Genomic DNA, 19,439 nt, shown 5'->3' on the forward strand with positions numbered 1-19,439 from the left:
TGTACATGACGAAACAAACCACCTTAGATCTTATGAGGTTTTGAAACTTTGTCTCTTCAAAACTATGAGCAAATGACCTTGATATAAATTGTCTAATGTAACTATTGGTTTCAAATCTCGGTACAAGGATAGCTTTTTTGGAGGTGGGGGCAAGTGGATTACATCAACCTTGGTGCTCAGTTGGCACATATTTTCTCAACCCCAAAAGGAAAAAGTCAACCTTAGCAGAATTTGAACTCAGAATGCAAAGACAGAGGAAATGCTAAGCATTTTGTCTGGTGTACTAACAATTGTGCCAGCTAACTGCCTTAATAATAAGTACACAAACACACACATACACGCACATATATATATGTGTGTATGAATACATATAACAGACATCACTTTGTTAAACTAAATTTTATTCACGTTATTGTTTCAATGCACAAAATGACGTTCTTAAATAATTTCTTACATTAACACAAGGTTACAAGTTACAAAGGAGGGATAAAGTCAAATGAAACAACTCCCAATATAATTTTCGTAGCAATTTTATTGACCCTAAAGGCAAAGCTAGCCTCAGAAATATTTCAAGTCAGAATATAAAGATCATTTTTTTTTTCCTGAGATTCACTGATTTTACCAAGTGCTGCATTCTGGTTCCCTGTAACTCTTTAAATATTTAGTAATAATCCACAATATAAAGGAGGAGATATGAAAATTTTGGTCCATCTTGGTGAAATTATTAATCTGTGGCAAAGACATGATCCGATGTGTTATACTGGTTAAGGACACACACTTTTTGTTAGTTTACAATGCTACTGTCGGTTTCATGCAAAAACATGGCAATTATCAAGGGTCCTACTTAAAAATGTAGTTAGTCCGTCTTCATTTTGGGTAAGGCATTGCAAAATTTTCACATGAAATCAATGGTAGTATTGTAAATACAGAAACAAGGAATATATTAATCTCAAATATAATGTTGCTCACTCATCCTTACTCTTCATCACCATTGTGTGTATATGATCACCTTTAAACCAAATATAATCATTACATTCAACAAAGTCAGAACAACTTTACATTTTGAGAGGGAGAGAAATTGGAAGTTGTGAAATCCATTGCTTTCTAAAGGAGTCAAATAGTTGAAAATGAGAAAGACAAATTAAATTATTGTCCTGTTTTTCAAGGGAGCTTACAAATTGGTCAACAGTAAAACACACAAATAAATATAATAGACATTCATATATACGCACGTGTATATACATACACACACAATTATATATATATATAATATATATATATATACATATATATATACACATACACACACAATATTAAAAAAACAAACACACATCCTCATCATGTTATGAACCCAACTTATGTTATAAAACTGGAGGGAATAAAAATCAAAAAATTCAATAAAAACCTTTAGAAAAAGGCATCTTCGCACCTCACTTGCAACAAGTTCAACATTTTCAATATGAAAAATTTAGACAGCAGAAGTATTTGGGGGTACCATCTTACAGTAGACTGTCTTTCTTTCTTATACTGGATAGCAACCCTCAATTTTTTTTCTTATTTAACCACACCCATCTTTGCATTTTTAACAACAGTTTATAATCATCCTTAATACTTTTTTTTTTATATAGTAAACCATTCAGAAATTCCGTTTTTCTTTTTATTACCACGCCCAAATTTTATATTTACATATTTTGGACCACGCCCATATTTTCTATTTTCAAACATTGGACCGCACCCATAATTTATATTGGACCACAATTGAATTTTATATTTTCTAAGAGCCATAAACATTTTCCCACATCTAACGATGAACCATGCCTATCCTATGTGTTCTAACTGTAGACCAGACCTATTATATCCATTCTTATAGTGGACCACACCCATTATTATTCCTATTTTACATTTGAAAAAATATTTCATCCCCTAATATAAAGGTGATATAAACAATGTTTACTAGTGAAACAGATTCGATTGCATGAACAATATTGTATACGAGTACATTAATGCAATAATTCTCATAGAAGGATGAGTGAAAGAGGATAGATTAATTGCCATAACAAAATTAAGATGCTTTAACCCTTTCGTTACCAACCCGGCTGAAACCAGCCCTAGCTCTGAGTACAAATGTCTTTTTTTTCTCAAGTTTTGAATTAAAATCTACCACCAAACCTCAGTCACAATTTATGTTCCTAACACTAGCTGAATGATAACTAAGTTATTTGATTAAATTCTTTGTTATATTTAAAGTAATTGATAGCAACACAGAGCATCTCAAAATAAATACAGTAACGAAAGGCTTAAACCTTTCACATTAGCCCAACGAGGTGAAAGAAGTGTTATATGGAATTCAACTATTTTGCTTTCTCATAACTAAAAAGTAAAGGGAAGCAAAAAAACAAACAAAAAAACCTCAAATTTTTTTAGTTGGGGTGGAATTTGTTGAGAACTACTTATAATTGCACAAGTATATATGGACATGTGTACCTGTACAATGTGTGCATGTGCGTGTGTGTATATGTATGTATTGTAGTATATTGTATGCAAACTAGTTTGCAACTAAGTACTTCTATAAAGCACAGGACATGTTTTACATCTGTACATAGAACTTAGTAGGAGGTGGTGTAACTTTGTTTCTGTGAGATCCTTTAATTCCTTTAGATAAGATATTTCAGTTTATTCATTTTGAAATATTTTATAAATTACCTACAGATTACAGTCAGGTACTTAATTGTGTATATCCTTTCATATATGGTGAATTGTGAATCTGCTTTAATTTGGTCTTGTGTTTTTTACCAATTTCTTAAAGGAAATTTTCAAAAGCACCTGCCATTTGCTGGAAATATTATATCTGACATTTAAATTGTTTTCTTGTTGGAGATTTATTTAAGATGAACTCCCCCCCCCCTCCCCAAATTACATAAGCTGCAGTTTCATGGCATTTTAATGTACAGCTTGATCATTCAACAATCATTCCTTTGGATGTCCAATGTAATTCCACTGTCTTTTCATTTCCAAATACAGTTGGATAGTTTTCCTGGCATTCTTCTTCAGAAGGAAGAAGTTTGTTTGAAAATAGCAATAAATGAATCTGTCATTCACCATGCATAAAGACTTTTGTGGAGATGTCCTTTATGAAATAATTGGCTTGGCTTTGTGGCAGAAACCAAGAAAATGAAGCTTTGCAGTTCCTTGTAAATGTATTTTTATGTTTAATGTCCAACATAATTTCAATTTTGTTACTATCAAACAATTTTCTATAATAGCAGTTGAGAAATGTTGACTCTCAAACCTTTAGGCATTTTAAATGATGTGTAATGAAAAAGGAAGGAAGGTTAACTAAATGATTTTTCAGTATCTTTTCTTGTTAGTAGATGGCAGAAACATAGAGACTAATAGATTTACAACATGTCCGATTAATGCTTGTATGTTATATTAACAGATAACTATATTGAACATATCTTTATCTGACAATGTTAGAAACTTCTGTTAATGTTTTTGACAAAGCTTTTGAGAACTACATGCAAGTGGTTGGAATTTTTGTTACTGTATATGAATTCTTCATTCCTTTTCTTATAATATAGTTTGTGCTTATCATGGATTCTCATGTGTATATCCAGTAAATGGAGTAACCCCATGGTACGATGATATATGGTAGCCAGTAACTGTAAAAGGGCTTTGAAATGCACGTGAGGTTGTTGCCCAGATGATATATGTAAACGGTTTATACTACTTGTGTTTTGCATACATCAAAGTTACTGATTCATTCTTTACTACAGGAACTACAATTAGTTACACATTACATCTTCAGGTAAAATAACATACCATATTACGCCAACATTGTTAAGTAATTTTTCATATAGTTGGATGAGAATGTTTCGTGCTTACTTTGATTGAAAACTGAGAACATATTTAGAATATGTTTAGGCCATATCCATTATCTGATGTGATTTTGATAGATCATGTATATACTTCGATCACAATAAATTTTGTTTTGTTTGTGTTATCTTTGTTGCAGTTTTTCATAAATGTGTGTGTGTGTACCTGAATGCATGTATGTTGTGAGTATGAATGTATGAGTGTGTGTATACATGTCTGAATGTGTATCGTATATCTATCTATATATATATATGTATGTATTATATCTTAACATTATTCCTGATAAACACCTTAAATACACCTTGAAAAATTTTCAGGTAAAGAAGCACCAGAATTTAAAATAAAAAAAAAACAAACCAAAAGCCTAAACACCAAAACATGTTACCCTCAACATCAAAAATACTTTAAAAATCAAAGGAGACCAAATATCAGAATCCTCCCCTACCCTCCACCCTACGTGCTTTCATTAGAAATTCAACTTCTCAGTAACATGTCTGGATATCACAATATTTTGCCTTTTATTTGCTCATTTGGGAAAAGTTCATACTCACACTCTGGGATGGAGTTCATCATTGTTTTTTTCTTTCTGTGAATATTAGCATGTGACTTAGTGCAAAGACAAGAGTAATATCGAATGACCAGGGAACTTGGAAGACAAGAGCAAAGGTTGCCAAGCATTATTAGTCTTATAAAAAGGGGTGTGTGTGTGTATACATACATTCACTCATACACTCACACTTGTACATGCATACACGCACACACACATGTAGAAATGCACATGTAGAAATGCACTTGTAGAAATGCACACACACACACATATATATATATATATATATATATATATATATATCAGAGTTGTACAAATTTGTCAACTGAATTGATCTGAGATCCGGTTTTGAAACAAACAATTATATTGTGATGGAGTCATCACAGACACTTAAAGCAGACATATAACATTAGAGTCACATTTGCTTTGTGGTTAGACTTTAACGAGAGGGAACAAAAGTAATTAATGGTACATTTGCATGTTAAATAGCATTCATGACTGTTTTGATTTTATATACATTCATACGTATACAAGTAATATACATATAATGTATATATATACACACACACATGTATATGTATACACACATATGCACACATATACACACACGCATATATGCACGCCCACAAATATACACACACATGCATATATATATATATATATATATATATATATATATATATATATATATATATATATATATATATATATATATATATATATATATATGCACATACACACACGAACAAATATTAAATCGTACAAACTTGTAAATAATAATTAAAGACCAAAAAAAAAAAAAAGAAATAACAATGCTATCTTTTGATGGTAATTGAATCACACAATGTCCAGTGACTGGACAAATGTGTCATACAGGGACATTGCCGAAAATTGGTCATGCCTGGGCTTTATTAGCGCCAAGGAGTTTGTCCTTGTTTCTGTTTTCTGTTTTATTCTTGAATTATCATTTGCATAAGCATGTCATTCCATTACACACATACATGTGTAGAAGAAGGTATATAATGATTCAACTGATAAGGGAATAACATCTGCTTAATAACAAGCTTGAGCAAAGATTATGGATTTTTTCTTCTTTGTTTCCATTAGTATTCTTTCTTCTGAAAGCAATCATCTTTAAAATCTGCCAGGATGTCAGAATGCTATAATGTAGAATGTCTGCAACTGATGCATCTCGGTTTCTGAACTTTTCGTTCACATTTCTTAGTAATGTTGGACGGTACAATAGTACAACTGGAATATACAAGTGTATACATTAATATATATATATGGTACGATATATCTGTGTGTACATTGATACAAAACTAGAAGAAAACATACTCAATATAGGAAAGATGGATAAGGAATCTTTTCGTGGGATTTAATTCAGTGGTCTAGTACCACTGATTTTATGCTGACTGAATTATCTGGTAATTAATTCAATGAAGTAGCACAAATGACCTTCTGCTGTGATAGGTGAGAATCTTGGTTATGATGTCAGAATGTGATTTGTGCAGATTAACTGAATGAACACTGGTTAATTCAGCCTGTATGAATACATTGGTACCAGGTTATTAAATTCCATTTAAGTATGTGTGTCTGTATACATACACTCACATATTTATATAGGTGTAAAGAAATGCCTAAGAAAGCTATTGAAAAATCACCTGGCAAGACAAGGTCCCAGACACAGAGGTCTTTTCTTGATCTGATCTGCCAAATATTTACGCTCTGCAGAAGAGAGTACAAGCCAGGTGGGCAGGTCACCTTGTTCAAATGTCTGACACACAACTCCCCAAGAGATTGTTTTACAGTAAATTGGCAGAAGAAAAGTGCATGAAAGGTGGACAGGAAAAGCACTTCAAGGACACTAAAGCCTCACTGAAGAACTTTGAGATTAACTCTAACACCTGGGAAATGAAAGTGCAAGATGGCCCTGCCTAGCAAAGCTGCAGCTACTGAGGTGCCACCTCCTATGAACAGAATGGGATTGCAGGGGCACAAAGAAAACATGAACTGCACCAGGCCATAGTCAACTCCTTGCCTTCAGTCCCAGCAGACCACAAGTGCAAAACCTGCAAAGCACACAGACTAATCAGCCAGGCACACCATGCCTCATCATCTTCTCCCATCTGATGTCCTTGGTCACTGTCAACAATGACAAACTAATAATATTTATATTTGTATATATTTAAATGTGTGTGTGTGTCCCTTAATATTTTATATTCAATATTTCATCTATTCAATAAGACAATCAATATGTCATTTCATTTTACTATATATACTATATATTCTATATTCTACATTAATATTATAAAGAATATAAATAAAACATAAAAAACAGACAGAGTTGGAATTCCTTTGAATAATATATATATATATATATATATATATATATATATATATGCATATATATTTATGTAGATGTAATGGACATTACATTGATGTTACTGGTCTATTAATTCACAGGAAGTGTTTACGTTTTTAATGCTGTTGACACTGCTGGATTGAATGGGACTGCTCAGGTGTCGAAACCATAGTGATATCCGTTAAACAGCTAATGATGGGAATGTATGTTTGATATGCCTGTTGTCTAAATAATAATGAACTTATTGTATACAGTGCTGAGGTGCATTACAACTCATCAGAAAAAGTAACCAAAACTGCATGTACAGTACATAGAATATGCACAGGAAATGAACAGTGAAAGTCTTAAGAAAAAAAAAAGAAAAGAAATGGAGGTGGAAGCATCAGGTGTACAGTTGTCGAATTTCAGGAAGCATGGAAGTTTTGAAGGATGTAATGTCTTAACAGCTAAGAACTGATACAAGTAATTTATTCCATGCTTCAGCAATTCTGAGCATGAAAAATGTTTCCAAAAGTCATGTGCACTGTGTTGCTTTTTGATTTTGTAAGCATGTCCACAAGTGTTAGACAAATGGAATTCAAAAAGGTACCCAAGGTTGGGTGTCTACCAAGTCAGTTGCCAAATGTTAGAGGTTTGTGTTTATGCCTAGAGAAGCAAGACATTCAGAGTATGGTAGATGCCTGACGGTAAGTATTCATCTGGTTGCACATTTCTGAGCAGTTTCCAGGTGACTGTTGTACTGAGCAAGATAAGGGCTCCAGATTGGTGATGCAAACAAAGTGTGGATGTACCCTAGTCATATACAGCTTTAAATGGATAGCTGGAGAGCAACTGAAAAGTCTTACTGAGTGATACTAAGAATCTTTTATATCTAATTATTCTTCATTCTTTTAAGGTTGAAGTTGTTAAAGAGTTTCTGGTTTATGGTGATTTGTTGTTTCTTTGATTACATATATTGATATTGCATAACTGTTTTCATTGGTAATTTTATGCTAGGATAATAATTAAGGTTTCTAGTTTTATGTATGTAAGTATTTATATGTATGTATTAATGCATATATAAATGTATATATGTGTGTGTATATATATATATATATATATACGCACACACACATATATATACATACATACATATATACACACATACATATAAAATATTAAAAGGATTTATGTAAATAGGTCTGCATGTTTTAATTAAAAGTTAGACTAGTGTGTGTGTGTGTGTGTGTGTGTGTGTGTATATATATATTATCGTCATTATCATCACCCTCATCATCGTTTAATGTCCGCTTTCCATGTTAGCATGGGTTGGATGATTTGACTGAGGTCTGGCAAACCAGATGGCTGCACCAGGCTCCAATCTTGATCTGGCAGAGTTTCTACAGCTGGATGCCCTTTCTAATGCCAACCACTCTGAGAGTGTAGTGGGTGCTTTTCCGTGCCACCGGCATGAGGGCCAGTCAGGCGGTACTGGCAACAGCCACGTTCAAATGGTGTTTTTTTATATGCCACCTGCACAGGAGCCAGTCCAGAGGGACTGGCAACGACCTCACTTGAATGTTTTTTCACGTGCCATATATATATATATATATATATATATATATATATTTCTTTACTACCCACAAGGGGCTAAACATAGAGGGGACAAGCAAAGGGATTAAGTCGATTATATCGACCCCAGTGCGTAACTGGTACTTAATTTATTGACCCCGAAAGGATGAAAGGCAAAGTCGACCTCGGCGGAATTTGAACCCAGAACACTCGACAGCAGACGGAATACGGCTACACATATCGCCCTGCGTGCTAACGATTCTGCCAGCTCGCCGCCTATATATATATATATACACACATACATACATATTTAAAATCAAGACCTTGTAAATAAGAATGGAGAATTATATATCTTCAAAAATTACAGTTTTATTATCTTAAACAATTCTGTATGTCCCTATCATTCGATGTGATTAGCCTGATCTGGATTATATCAGAGTGTCAAAAAAAGATATCTCCTGGGATTCCAAATCCTATTCCTTTCCAATATGGAAAACTGGACATTAAATGATGATGATGATGATTATATGTATATATTACAGATATATATATATATATACATATATATATATGTATATATGTATACACACACATCATCATCATCATCTCATTATTTTACATCTGCTTTCCATACTGGGATGGGTTGGATGGTTTGACAGGATTCCATAGGCAGTGGACATCTTACTCCTGTGTCTCAATTTTGACTTGGTTTCTATGGCTGGAAACCCTTCCTAACAGCAACCACCTTACAGAGTGAACTGTGTAACATGGTGTAGTATAATGCCATGCAAGGGTCATGTGGAAGTATGGTAATGTGAAGTGATGATGTGTTATTTAGTCTCAAATCAGTCCTAATGTAACAGGGATTCCCACAAAGCCTTCAAGCCTCAACTATACTGTATTTTCCTTTTTTTTTTCTGGAATAGTGTGCTCCAGACTACATTATCCAATGTGTTCTTTCTTTTAAAAGATAGTAGGGTGTGATTTTGAGGAGAGATAGCTCATGATGGGGGTGGTTTGAAAGATGTGGAGTTGAGCTAAAAAGCTGGAAACATTTCCATTAGGACTACTCAAAATTTTTTTAATCTTAGAAGTAAGCTTTCATTAGGGATTGAGACCTTAACAACTAAAAGCAAGAAAGGAAACACATACATACCTGTCAGCTTTATATAATCGACCAGGCACTCCTATTTTGAGGAAAGGGGATTTTGATTGCGGCATTTTAGGAGGTACGGTAGGTAATGTTGGGTGGGTGCTTTTCCTTGCACGGATCACATTTTGTTTCAAGATCTTCGGCTGCTGACTTTGCTTTTGGAAGAACTTGAATTCCAAATCTTGAGGGTCACTAACATACGTTTTTGGGAAATCAGGCTTCTTCAGGCCTTGGTTAACTTTAATATCAGCATGAGGATCTGCTACAGACCAATCAGAAGATCCTGAGGTGAGATCACTGGCTGAAGAGGCTGTTGAAGCAGACAGCTTCTGGTTTGGAATGAGTTGTTGCAAGGGGTCATCCTTATGACCATTTGAGACTGCCAAGTGCGGACAACTGCCAGTAAGTGATAAGCTGTGCTTTGTAAGGTGGCTATTGGACCGCTGACAACATAGTGCAGTCACTGTCTTTGGACAATCTGATGGGCACTTGTTTAATGTAGGAGACGATATAGAATCAGGGGAAAGTCTGAGACGGCTTTTGCCTCCGCTACTGGAATTTGGTCGAGCACAGAAAACTTTAACAAAATTTAGGTTTTCTTCTGGAGTTTTCACCAAGTTCTGGTTGACATTTTGTGATGAGGAAGCAGAGTGTAAAAATGTGGGTGGTGTCTTGCTCTTTCTGTCTAAACTCCTCGAGCGATTATGTACATTAAAGGCACCTGGCTTTATATGAGAGACCTGAGAAAGGACTCTGCTACCTTCCTTCGCCGAGTACTGACGCAACTGTTGTTTTTTAGTCAAAGACTGAAGTGCTTCCTTGACAGAGTTTTCTTCATGGGTTTCTACAGAACAAAATAAATATATAAAATATATTAAAAAAATACAGAGAAACATTTATAAAAAGTGACAAAAATGTGAAAATAAAAATTAGAAAAAGACAATAGGAAAAGAAAAGGCATTAATCTATGCATTGAATGATATATTAATATACATAGAATAATTGTAGATAATATAACAAAGCACCATCGAAAAGGGAATAACAGCTGCTATTCACATTTCATTTGTGACTATTCACAGTTTATATATTGATAAAAAAAAGTCATCAATAAGATTACGCATAAGTGAGATAGAAGCAGGCTTTGTTTTTATGGCAAACCAGATTTAATTCCATGTATATGTACACACATACAGTGACTGCATCAATTTTCTGAAAGCTAACTACATACAGGAGCAAGGAATATGGCCAATTTGAGAAAATCAAACTTACCAACTGATGCGTCTGAACCAGCATAAGGAAGACATGGAGATTTTGGTGTTACGGGTGTGTTCTTAGATAACGTTGTTGCTGGAGAGAGAAAGACAGCAAATAGGAGATTAGGGAAAAGCCCACAGACCATGAAAATGAGATAGAGGACATAAGTGAAGGTGGAGGGAGTCAGTTTAAGGGAGAAATAAAAAGACACAAAGGAAAGGTAGAATAAAGGATATGGAAAGGTGGAAGGCAACAGAGTGGAAGAAGATGGAGAAAGAGAACGAGATGGAAGGGGAAAGAGAAATGGAGGTAGATAGTCAGACAACAAAGGAAACAGATTATGCTTTTGATCATATATTTGTTTGATTCAAGGATGGCCTAGAGCTAAGGAACATCAAAATGCGTACACTTACTTTTTGCCAAACGGTGCTGTGAAGATTTCGTCTGCTTTTGTCCCTGGTTCCAGTCTCCTGGATAAAACACTTTTGTGTGTTTGTTGTCTCTGTCCCCAGCCTGGTTGTGGCTGGCAGCTCCATCACCAGTGCAGCAATTGCCCAAGAAAATACTGCCAGACTTCCGCAGCTTGGTGTAGGTCGTCAACACTAGTTCCAGCTCATTCTCACTGAAAAAGGGAGTTGAGGCCAAGGAGGATACAATGAAGAACTTAAAGAATTGTGTGTGAGTGTGAGTGAGAAATTACATTACTTCTTTATGTCATGAGGCTTTAGTTGAAAAGAGTGAATAGATGTTTGACTTCAATGCCAGGATATTGCAGGTACTTATTTCATTGAGCCTGGAATTTTAAAGACAAAAATGACCCCGCTTTTCCACAATGGAATTAGAAATCAAAAAGCGAGGCATAGAACTACAATAATCCATCTTGTGGTATTTGAACTCAAAATATGGAGAGAGGGAGAATAAATCTGTATAATAAATAGCTCTGATGATATAGGTAATGACAATACCATATTTTCTAGCAAAGAAGTTGTATTTTTCACACTTGTCTACCGAAAAAGATAGGTCTGGCTTTTACATCAAGATAACTTTAGAGGATAACATGTTCCTTGTGAAATGCAGCAGGACTTTGAATGAAAGACAAAGTTGACTGTGGCAGAATTTGAACTCAGAATGTAAAGAACTGAAAGAATTACTGTAAAGCATTTTTCCTTCCAATGAAGGAAATGGCAGCTAATCACCTTTATAATAATTATTTGTAATTTTGGTACAAGGCCAAAAATCTTGAGACCAGACGTTAGCTGATACACTGAGCCCAGTAGTTGTCTGGTACTTTATCTTAACTTCAAAGGGATGAAAGGCAAACTTGACCTGAGTGGGATTTGAACTCTGAACATAATCAGCCTAAACAAATACTGCAAAGCATTATATGTTTGATGCTTAAGTGTGATGGCACAGGGGAAAACCTATCAGATGTTGCTAAATAAACAAATGAGAAAAATGCGGTCAGTGTTAACACTCAATGTTTTTAGATCCTAGTTGTGGCTATAGATTGAATACCAGTAGTGCTGCCCATTTTATTTATGAGGAAAGGTTTAAGTTTTTAGTTCTTAGAAAATAGGCCTTTTTTTGAGAAAACAGTGAAGTTGAAACACTGGGTTGTGTCTGTTCATCCAAAATAAAGAGGAAAAAAAAAGGCATATCACAATCAAAAATTAAGATATTTGAAAAATTAAAATTTTTTCTGAAATCTGTGAGTAATGCTTTTTCTGAATAATACATAAAACACCATTTCAAATTTTTTACCATGTTAATGGTTTTCCCCTGTGCCATCACAGTTCTGCCAAGTCATAATCCTTATAATAAGCCTTTCTTCTGTAAGCACAAGGGTGGAAATTTTGGTGGGAGGGGCTAGTCAATAACATCAATCCCAGTACTCAACCTTCACTTAAGCCATCAATGCTGAAAGGCTAAGTTGACCTTGGTGGAATTTGAACTCCGGACACAAAAATGGACGAAATGCAGATAAGCACATGGTTCCGGGTTCAGTCCCACAGTATGGCATTTTGGGCAAGTGTTTTCTACTATAGCTTCACACGGATCAAATCCTTGTGAATGGAGTTCATAGAAAGAAACTGAAAGAAGACTGTTGTATATGTGTGTGTGTGTGTGTGCATATGTGTGCGTATGTGTGTGCATATGTGTGTGTGTGTATGCATGTATATGTGCGTGTGTGCATACGTGTGCGCAAGTGTGTATGCATGTGTGTGTGTACATATGTGTGTATCTGTGTATGTGTGCATGTGTACGTATGTGCATGCACATGTGTGCATGTATATGTGTGCATGTGTGTGTGCATGCGTATGTGCGTGCGTATGTGTGTGCATGTGTGTTTTCCCCCACCCACACTGTTTGACAACTGTTGTTTATGTGTTTACATTCCTGTAATTTAGCAGTTTGGCAAAAAGAGACCAATAGAAAAAGCAACAGGCTTAAAAAAAACACATAAGTGCTGTGGTTGATTCAGTTGACTAAAGCTCTTCAAGGTGGTGCCCCAGTATGGCCACAGTCTAATGAATGAAACAAGATAAAAGACTCGTACACACATATCATCATCATCATCGTTTAACATCCGCTTTCCATGCTAGCATGGTTTGGACGATTTTGACTGTGGGCTGGCGAACCAGATGGCTGCACCAGGCTCCAATCTTGATCTGGCAGAGTTTCTACAGCTGGATGCCCTTCCTTACACCAACCACTCCAAGAGTGTAGTGGGCGCTTTTTACGTGCCACCAGCACAGGGGCCAGTCAGGCGACCTCGCTCGACTATAATTATGTGTATGTTTGTGCAAGTCCATTTTGTTAAATAGTAAAAAAAGAAAACCAATAACTGTTTCCAAATTGACTCTCAGTTTTCATACACAACATATAAGACAAAGAAATACAGATGTGTGGCAGACTGATTTTTATTGTAGATATGTCAACGTATATGCGAAAGAACGAGACACACACACATGAAATGTGTGTCTGTGAATTTGCACATTTGCACATATGAAAAGAAAGTCAAAACTCACTCAGAAGATGACATGAAATTGTTGAACTCTTCATCATTGATTCCTGGACTTGCTTTCTCTGGTTCATTATGCAAAAGCTTCTTGAATTGATGAGTTTCCTGAAGGAATAAATAAAAAAAAGACAATAAAATAAACTGCAGGTCTAACTTTCTTAAGTGCTGGTGACATGTAGAAGTCACCTGTGTCATTGACACACAAAAGACACCCAGTACACTTTGGAAAGTGGATGGCATTAGGAAGGGCATCCAGCAATAGAAACCAAGCCAAAAACAGATGACTGAAGCCTGGTGCAACTCTTCAGCTTACCAGTTCTGGTCAAATTGTCTAGTCCATGCCAGGATGGAAAATGAATGCTAAATGATGTGTCCAGCAGTGCATCTATCCACCTACCATCTCTCCCTGAAGTCTGAAGATCACTACATTTGTGGTTAATGTACAGTGGGTCTCACATTTTTTTTTCCATTAGGAAAGGAAATGGATTCTACACATATCCAGTACTAACTAGAGAAAACTATGACCAACTCCTCCAATCTAAAATACATTCCTTCTCTGATATATCAGTAAATTACTAACTTTTTTTTATTGAGATTATAATTCCAGTGAAGTTGGATTTAGTTATTTACTTTTGGATAGTGTATCAAATAGTCTTATGATTAAGCAGAAAAACTACATCATAAAATTTGAGCCAACAGAAGAACTTATATGGTTGCTGAACACCTGCAAGAAATAGCAGCCAACTTTCTCTCAGGTCAAAAAAAACAAATCAAAAAAGACTGGGGGTAATGTGAACCCAAAAAAACAAAGGATGATTATGACTAGAATGCCATTGCTCACAGTGTCTACTCAATTAAGCTTGCCCTGGGCTATAAATCAAAAGACAAGAATAGGTCAACATACATAAATGAAAGGTTGTATCCCAAATATACAAGTCTTTACAAATAAGCATTGTATAATGCTTCTTTCTTTTCTGGAAACTCACCGCATACTGGCAGCTGATGGCTTGCGGACTGGTGTCAGACCACCACTTTGAGTAGCACTGCTGTAATGCATTCTGTACAACACTTATTGTTGCCACGTCTACTGCTTTGATTGTAGCAGAATAAAGATTTCCAAGTTTGACACATGGTTGCAAATTTAGGGGAAGGAGAATATGGTTGCAGTCAATCAAATCTACCCCCAGTAATGAACTGCTTCTTAAGTTACTCACCCAGGAAGAATGAGAGGTTAATAATAATAATAATAATAATAATAATAATAAAGGAAAAAAAAATCACTCCAAGCAAGATTTGACCACGAAAGATAAAATGGCTGTAATTAATTACTACAAGACATTCTATTAATTCTGCTATTCACCACTATCAATAATAGCTTCTAACATAGGCATCAAGCCAAACATTCGTAGAGAAGAGTTCAAGTTGATAAAATCAACATTAGTACTTAACTATAAATATTATTTTACTGACACTTGATACTGCTCTTGATTGCTAGTTTTAAACACAGAAAAGTAGTCTCAATGCAAGATTTACATCCTCATTCTTACCTTTTTGTAATGCCTCACAAACTCAGATAGTTCTTTTGCTAAGACTCTGCAACGATCCTTTACTGCAAGTTTCTTACTAGGGGCAATGATTTGGAAATTTCTCTGTAAATTGGCAGCAGCTCTCTTTAGAAAACGTATCACCAGATCCTAGTTCATAATAGAAAATGGTAGCAGTGGTAGTTGTAGTGGTTTTTTTTTTTATTGTTGTTGTTGTGGTAGTGTAGTGATGGTGGTTATGAAGGGATGATTGTGGTGGGTGATTCTAGTTTTAAATAACTGTATCAGTGGGGTTTGTTTTGGAAGTTGTAGTAGTTGCTTTAGTACTTCTTGGTTGTGTGGTGGCAGTAAAACAAAAAGTAGAGAAAAGTAACAACTGCATGAATGCCTGTATGCAATTTAGGCAAAGTGATAAACAGGAAAAAGAAATTTCAAAATAGCAGTGATCAACTTCAGTGATTTATTTTTAAAATTAACCATTCTCAAAGTAAGTCTCCCCAATAAACATCCCTTTCTACTTGACCAGGCTTGCATCATACATACTAAGTGTAAAGGAACTCCAATTTGTTTCAAACCAACAAAACCATCAGTTCTGACAATATTCTTTCCATTACTCTCAATACACTCAGAGCAAACCACTATTCTCACCAAACTCAAGGGAAAGGTAGTTAGTAGCTGTCCTTATCTCTTTTCAGATACCCACCTCTTTCTCTCACTTTGTAGGGACATATGACTTTTTTTGGAAGCTTGCAACAGTAAAACATTCCCACACAGAGCAACCTATCTATCTTGGTCAACTATCATCCTTATTACATTAAATTCATATACCTGAAAGGTGATAAGGACAGCTTTTAACTACCTTTCCCATAAACTTGAATTTGTCTCCCTCCTTAATAAACACCAGCAACAGCTTTCATAAAGCTACATCTACTGGAGATCTAATTTCCCATTAGTAAAGTTTTCAACTGTGTCTGCTATACAAATTCCCAGGCAAAATATAGCCAGTTTATAGACCCCCATCCATTTTTCATCTCATGGGTTAGTGACTTACTGTCAATTTGCGCCAGTGCTGATGCAGCTTCCTCTAACTCACATCATCAACTCAATTGTGTTCCATGGTTGTCTGGTTTTCTCCTCCACACTCTTTTTAAACAAGAAGAATCTACTTACTGTCAAATTCCATCACCACCAATTCTTGTACTGATGATGCCACTCCTAATTCCTAACTCCTATGTCCAAGCATCATCTGCATGCAACCTAGACACTTCACACTAAATCTGCAATGAGGTCATCAATATAAACCTTGAAAACGTCCTCCTGTGAGGTCATTCCAATTTTGTGTCTTTCAACAACATAGAGACATGATCACTACACACAGCAAGAAAACCTTCTCATAGTTTCCAATCTAAATATGAACAGTATCTTATTAGAACCATCAAAGTTGCAATAAATGCTAGGCTTCACAACCACTGAGGATCTTTCCTACTGAATATGATATCACAATGACTAGATTTCTCTTTAGATTCAGAAAGCACTTCAGCCTCCTCCAACAACAACTGCTGAATCTATAAAGGACAGGTAAATATCTACAGAGAAATACTGCTCAAACATCTGAGATGGAACAGCTGTTACATATACAAATTTCTCAGACCACATACAAAGAAAGACAACTCAACTGATTGGCCTGAAGTTGCTTACCATCCCGTTGTTCTCTGTAAATATATTATTGTATTGCCAAAGACTGGGCCTTTGGATTCATTTGTTCAATATTCTTGGGAATAATTTCTATTTTTGATCTTCCAAACCATCTTTAAACTTTAGTTAGGTTTAGAGAGTAAGAGCACTTTCAATTTACTAGCAAAATATCAAAATATTGAGGTTGCCAACTGCCAAAAAGAACCCCCACCACCATCAGGATCGCAATATATTGATTAGTTTTGATTGAAAACAAAAAGTATGGAGAGGAATTGATGAAGACAGTAACATAAATTGGAGTGGATAAGAAGTGAATAAGACTATAGCTTACCATTTGTTCAGTTAATGAATCAACATCACTTGGTTCATTTGAGTTTGCTTCAGCCACAAGTCTTTGCTGGACTTTGGTTAGATAAAGAGCAAAGGCTGTACGAGCTTGCAATTGACTGAAGATTACAGAAAGAACAGCAGAAACTTAACAACATGGTTAAATGGCAGAACTGATAAAACAGACAAAACATGTTGTGGTTTTGGTTAAGTCTTTTTATGCTCAGATGTCTTTTTAAGCTTATATATATATATATATATAAAATAAGGGCAAAAGAAAAATTCTAATGCCAAATATGCTGAAAAAAAGACAAAATTGTCAGTAACCATTATAATTTATGCGTCTCAAAACATGCCGAGAGAAATTTCTAAAAAATTCCGTTATTACCATATTGGTAATATATATTGTATTTATCATCATCATCATTGTATTTATATATATATATATATATATATATATATATATATACACACATACACACACACACAAATACATAGATATATGCATACATATAGTCACATATGAATGTATACACATGCACTGTCATAGACACATATATACATACACAGAGCAGCAAATGAGATGAATACATGATTAAATGTTTCGTAAAATTTTAAGCTTTACCTCAAATTACCACCACTTTGCAATATCAGCACAAGTTTGTGTTTGTCTGAAAACTGTCCTTTGTTCAGACAGACGGCATTTTGCTTCATTGTCATGTCTGACATAGCTTTGTCTGACATAGCTTTGTCTGCAATAGCTTTGTCTGATGCGGCCTTGACTGACAGAGTTTTGTCTGATACTGCCTTGACTGACAGAGTTTTGTCTGATGCTGCCTGATCTGACACAGCTTTGTCAGATGCTGCCTGGTTTGACACAGCATCTCCTGTCGGCTGATCAACTCCATTTTGTGATGCGCACATTTGCTGAGCTGGCCTGTGTAAGGCTGTTTTCTCCAAGCCTTCTAGAGAGCAATAATAATATGGTTTGGGTTTATCCAAAGGAGAAATCGGTTTCTTTGATGGCGAAGTTGAATCCTCCCTGGATTTAGGGCCTACACGAAATTGAAAGTAAAAAGAGAAAAAATATGAAGCATGCATAAAAAAACAGTGAAACATCAAAGCAGTAACAAAAATCTATTTTTCAATTACAACTCAAATTGTTTTATCTTAATTTGAAATTTAAAAAAAAAATTTTAAATAATAAATTTGAAAAGAGCAATAAAATTTTGGGTGTTTAACCTTATCATTAGAGATGAAGATTAAAAAAAAAAAAAAACGTCTACACTACTTTCTGACTAAGTTGGTCTTCAACTACCATCACCTATCTATTCTTGGATGTTAACCCTTTCATTACTGTATTTATTTTGAGATGCTCTGTGTTTCTTTCAATTACTTTAAATATAACAAAGAATTTAGTAAAATAACTTATTTATCATTTAGCTAGTGTTAGGAACATAAATTGTGACTAAGGTTTAGTGGAAGATTTTAATTAAAACCTTATGAAAACAAGGCATTTGTACAACAGAGCCAGTTTCAGCTGGGTTGGTAACGAAAGGGTTAAACTAGTACCAGACAGAATCTGAACCTTTATTGCTAAATTGCATCTACATCATTCCAAGTATTTGTGAAAGCTCTATAATTGAAGAAAATGGGAAACTTTAAAAGGCAAGTATAGAGGAACCTTGAAGGGACTTAATGAGAGGAAAAAACAACACCAGTGAACATATATGGTGCAAGAAAGGGAATCGTAACTACTGTAACAAAATTACCATAATTGAAAGAAAATGAAAATGAAAACAGAAGATTTCAAATAACCAGTACATATAATATTTGAATTTGTTTAGCAAGAATTCTGATCTGAAACCATGTTGAAATCAATATTGCTATATTTTGGAAGAGTCATATTACTAAAGTCTACAATCATATAAAGCAGATGTTGCTTTACATTTTCTATCATATTCTTTGCTTATCCCAATTTTTTCATCTCAATGGGTATCATGATTATCATCATCATTAAATATCCATCTTTCATACTGGTATAGCTTGAGGTTTCACAGGACCCAATAGGTCCAAGAACTGTATCAAACTACAAGGTTTGCTTC

General features: G+C 34.9%; 1 protein-coding gene and 1 long non-coding RNA gene across 9 annotated transcripts in view; both read right to left on the reverse strand.

The window, feature by feature from the left end:
* Positions 1-514: 514 nt before the first annotated feature.
* On the reverse strand, positions 515-4,661 carry LOC118763837. The gene is made up of 2 exons (XR_004999586.1): positions 2,304-4,661; positions 515-2,078 (listed from the first exon to the last, which is right to left on the reverse strand). It is a non-coding gene; the product is annotated as an uncharacterized LOC118763837 (long non-coding RNA).
* Positions 4,662-5,197: 536 nt separating this feature from the next.
* Positions 5,198-19,439, reverse strand: part of LOC115213106 (tubulin polyglutamylase TTLL5) — a 155,250-nt gene continuing 141,008 nt past the window's right edge. For all 8 annotated transcript variants that reach the window (XM_036503692.1, XM_029782031.2, XM_036503691.1 and 5 more), the window contains 8 exons: positions 17,960-18,389; positions 17,339-17,453; positions 15,316-15,462; positions 13,776-13,873; positions 11,160-11,368; positions 10,762-10,839; positions 9,496-10,336; positions 5,198-5,674 (listed from right to left, as the gene is read on the reverse strand). In XM_036503692.1, coding sequence (XP_036359585.1) covers positions 5,584-5,674; positions 9,496-10,336; positions 10,762-10,839; positions 11,160-11,368; positions 13,776-13,873; positions 15,316-15,462; positions 17,339-17,453; positions 17,960-18,389 — 2,009 coding nt within the window. In that variant the 3' untranslated portion in view covers positions 5,198-5,583. The remainder of the gene's footprint in view (positions 5,675-9,495; positions 10,337-10,761; positions 10,840-11,159; positions 11,369-13,775; positions 13,874-15,315; positions 15,463-17,338; positions 17,454-17,959; positions 18,390-19,439) is intronic.

This window comes from Octopus sinensis, linkage group LG6 (genome assembly GCF_006345805.1).
Source record: "Octopus sinensis linkage group LG6, ASM634580v1, whole genome shotgun sequence".
Classification (NCBI taxonomy): Eukaryota; Metazoa; Mollusca; class Cephalopoda; order Octopoda; family Octopodidae; genus Octopus; species Octopus sinensis.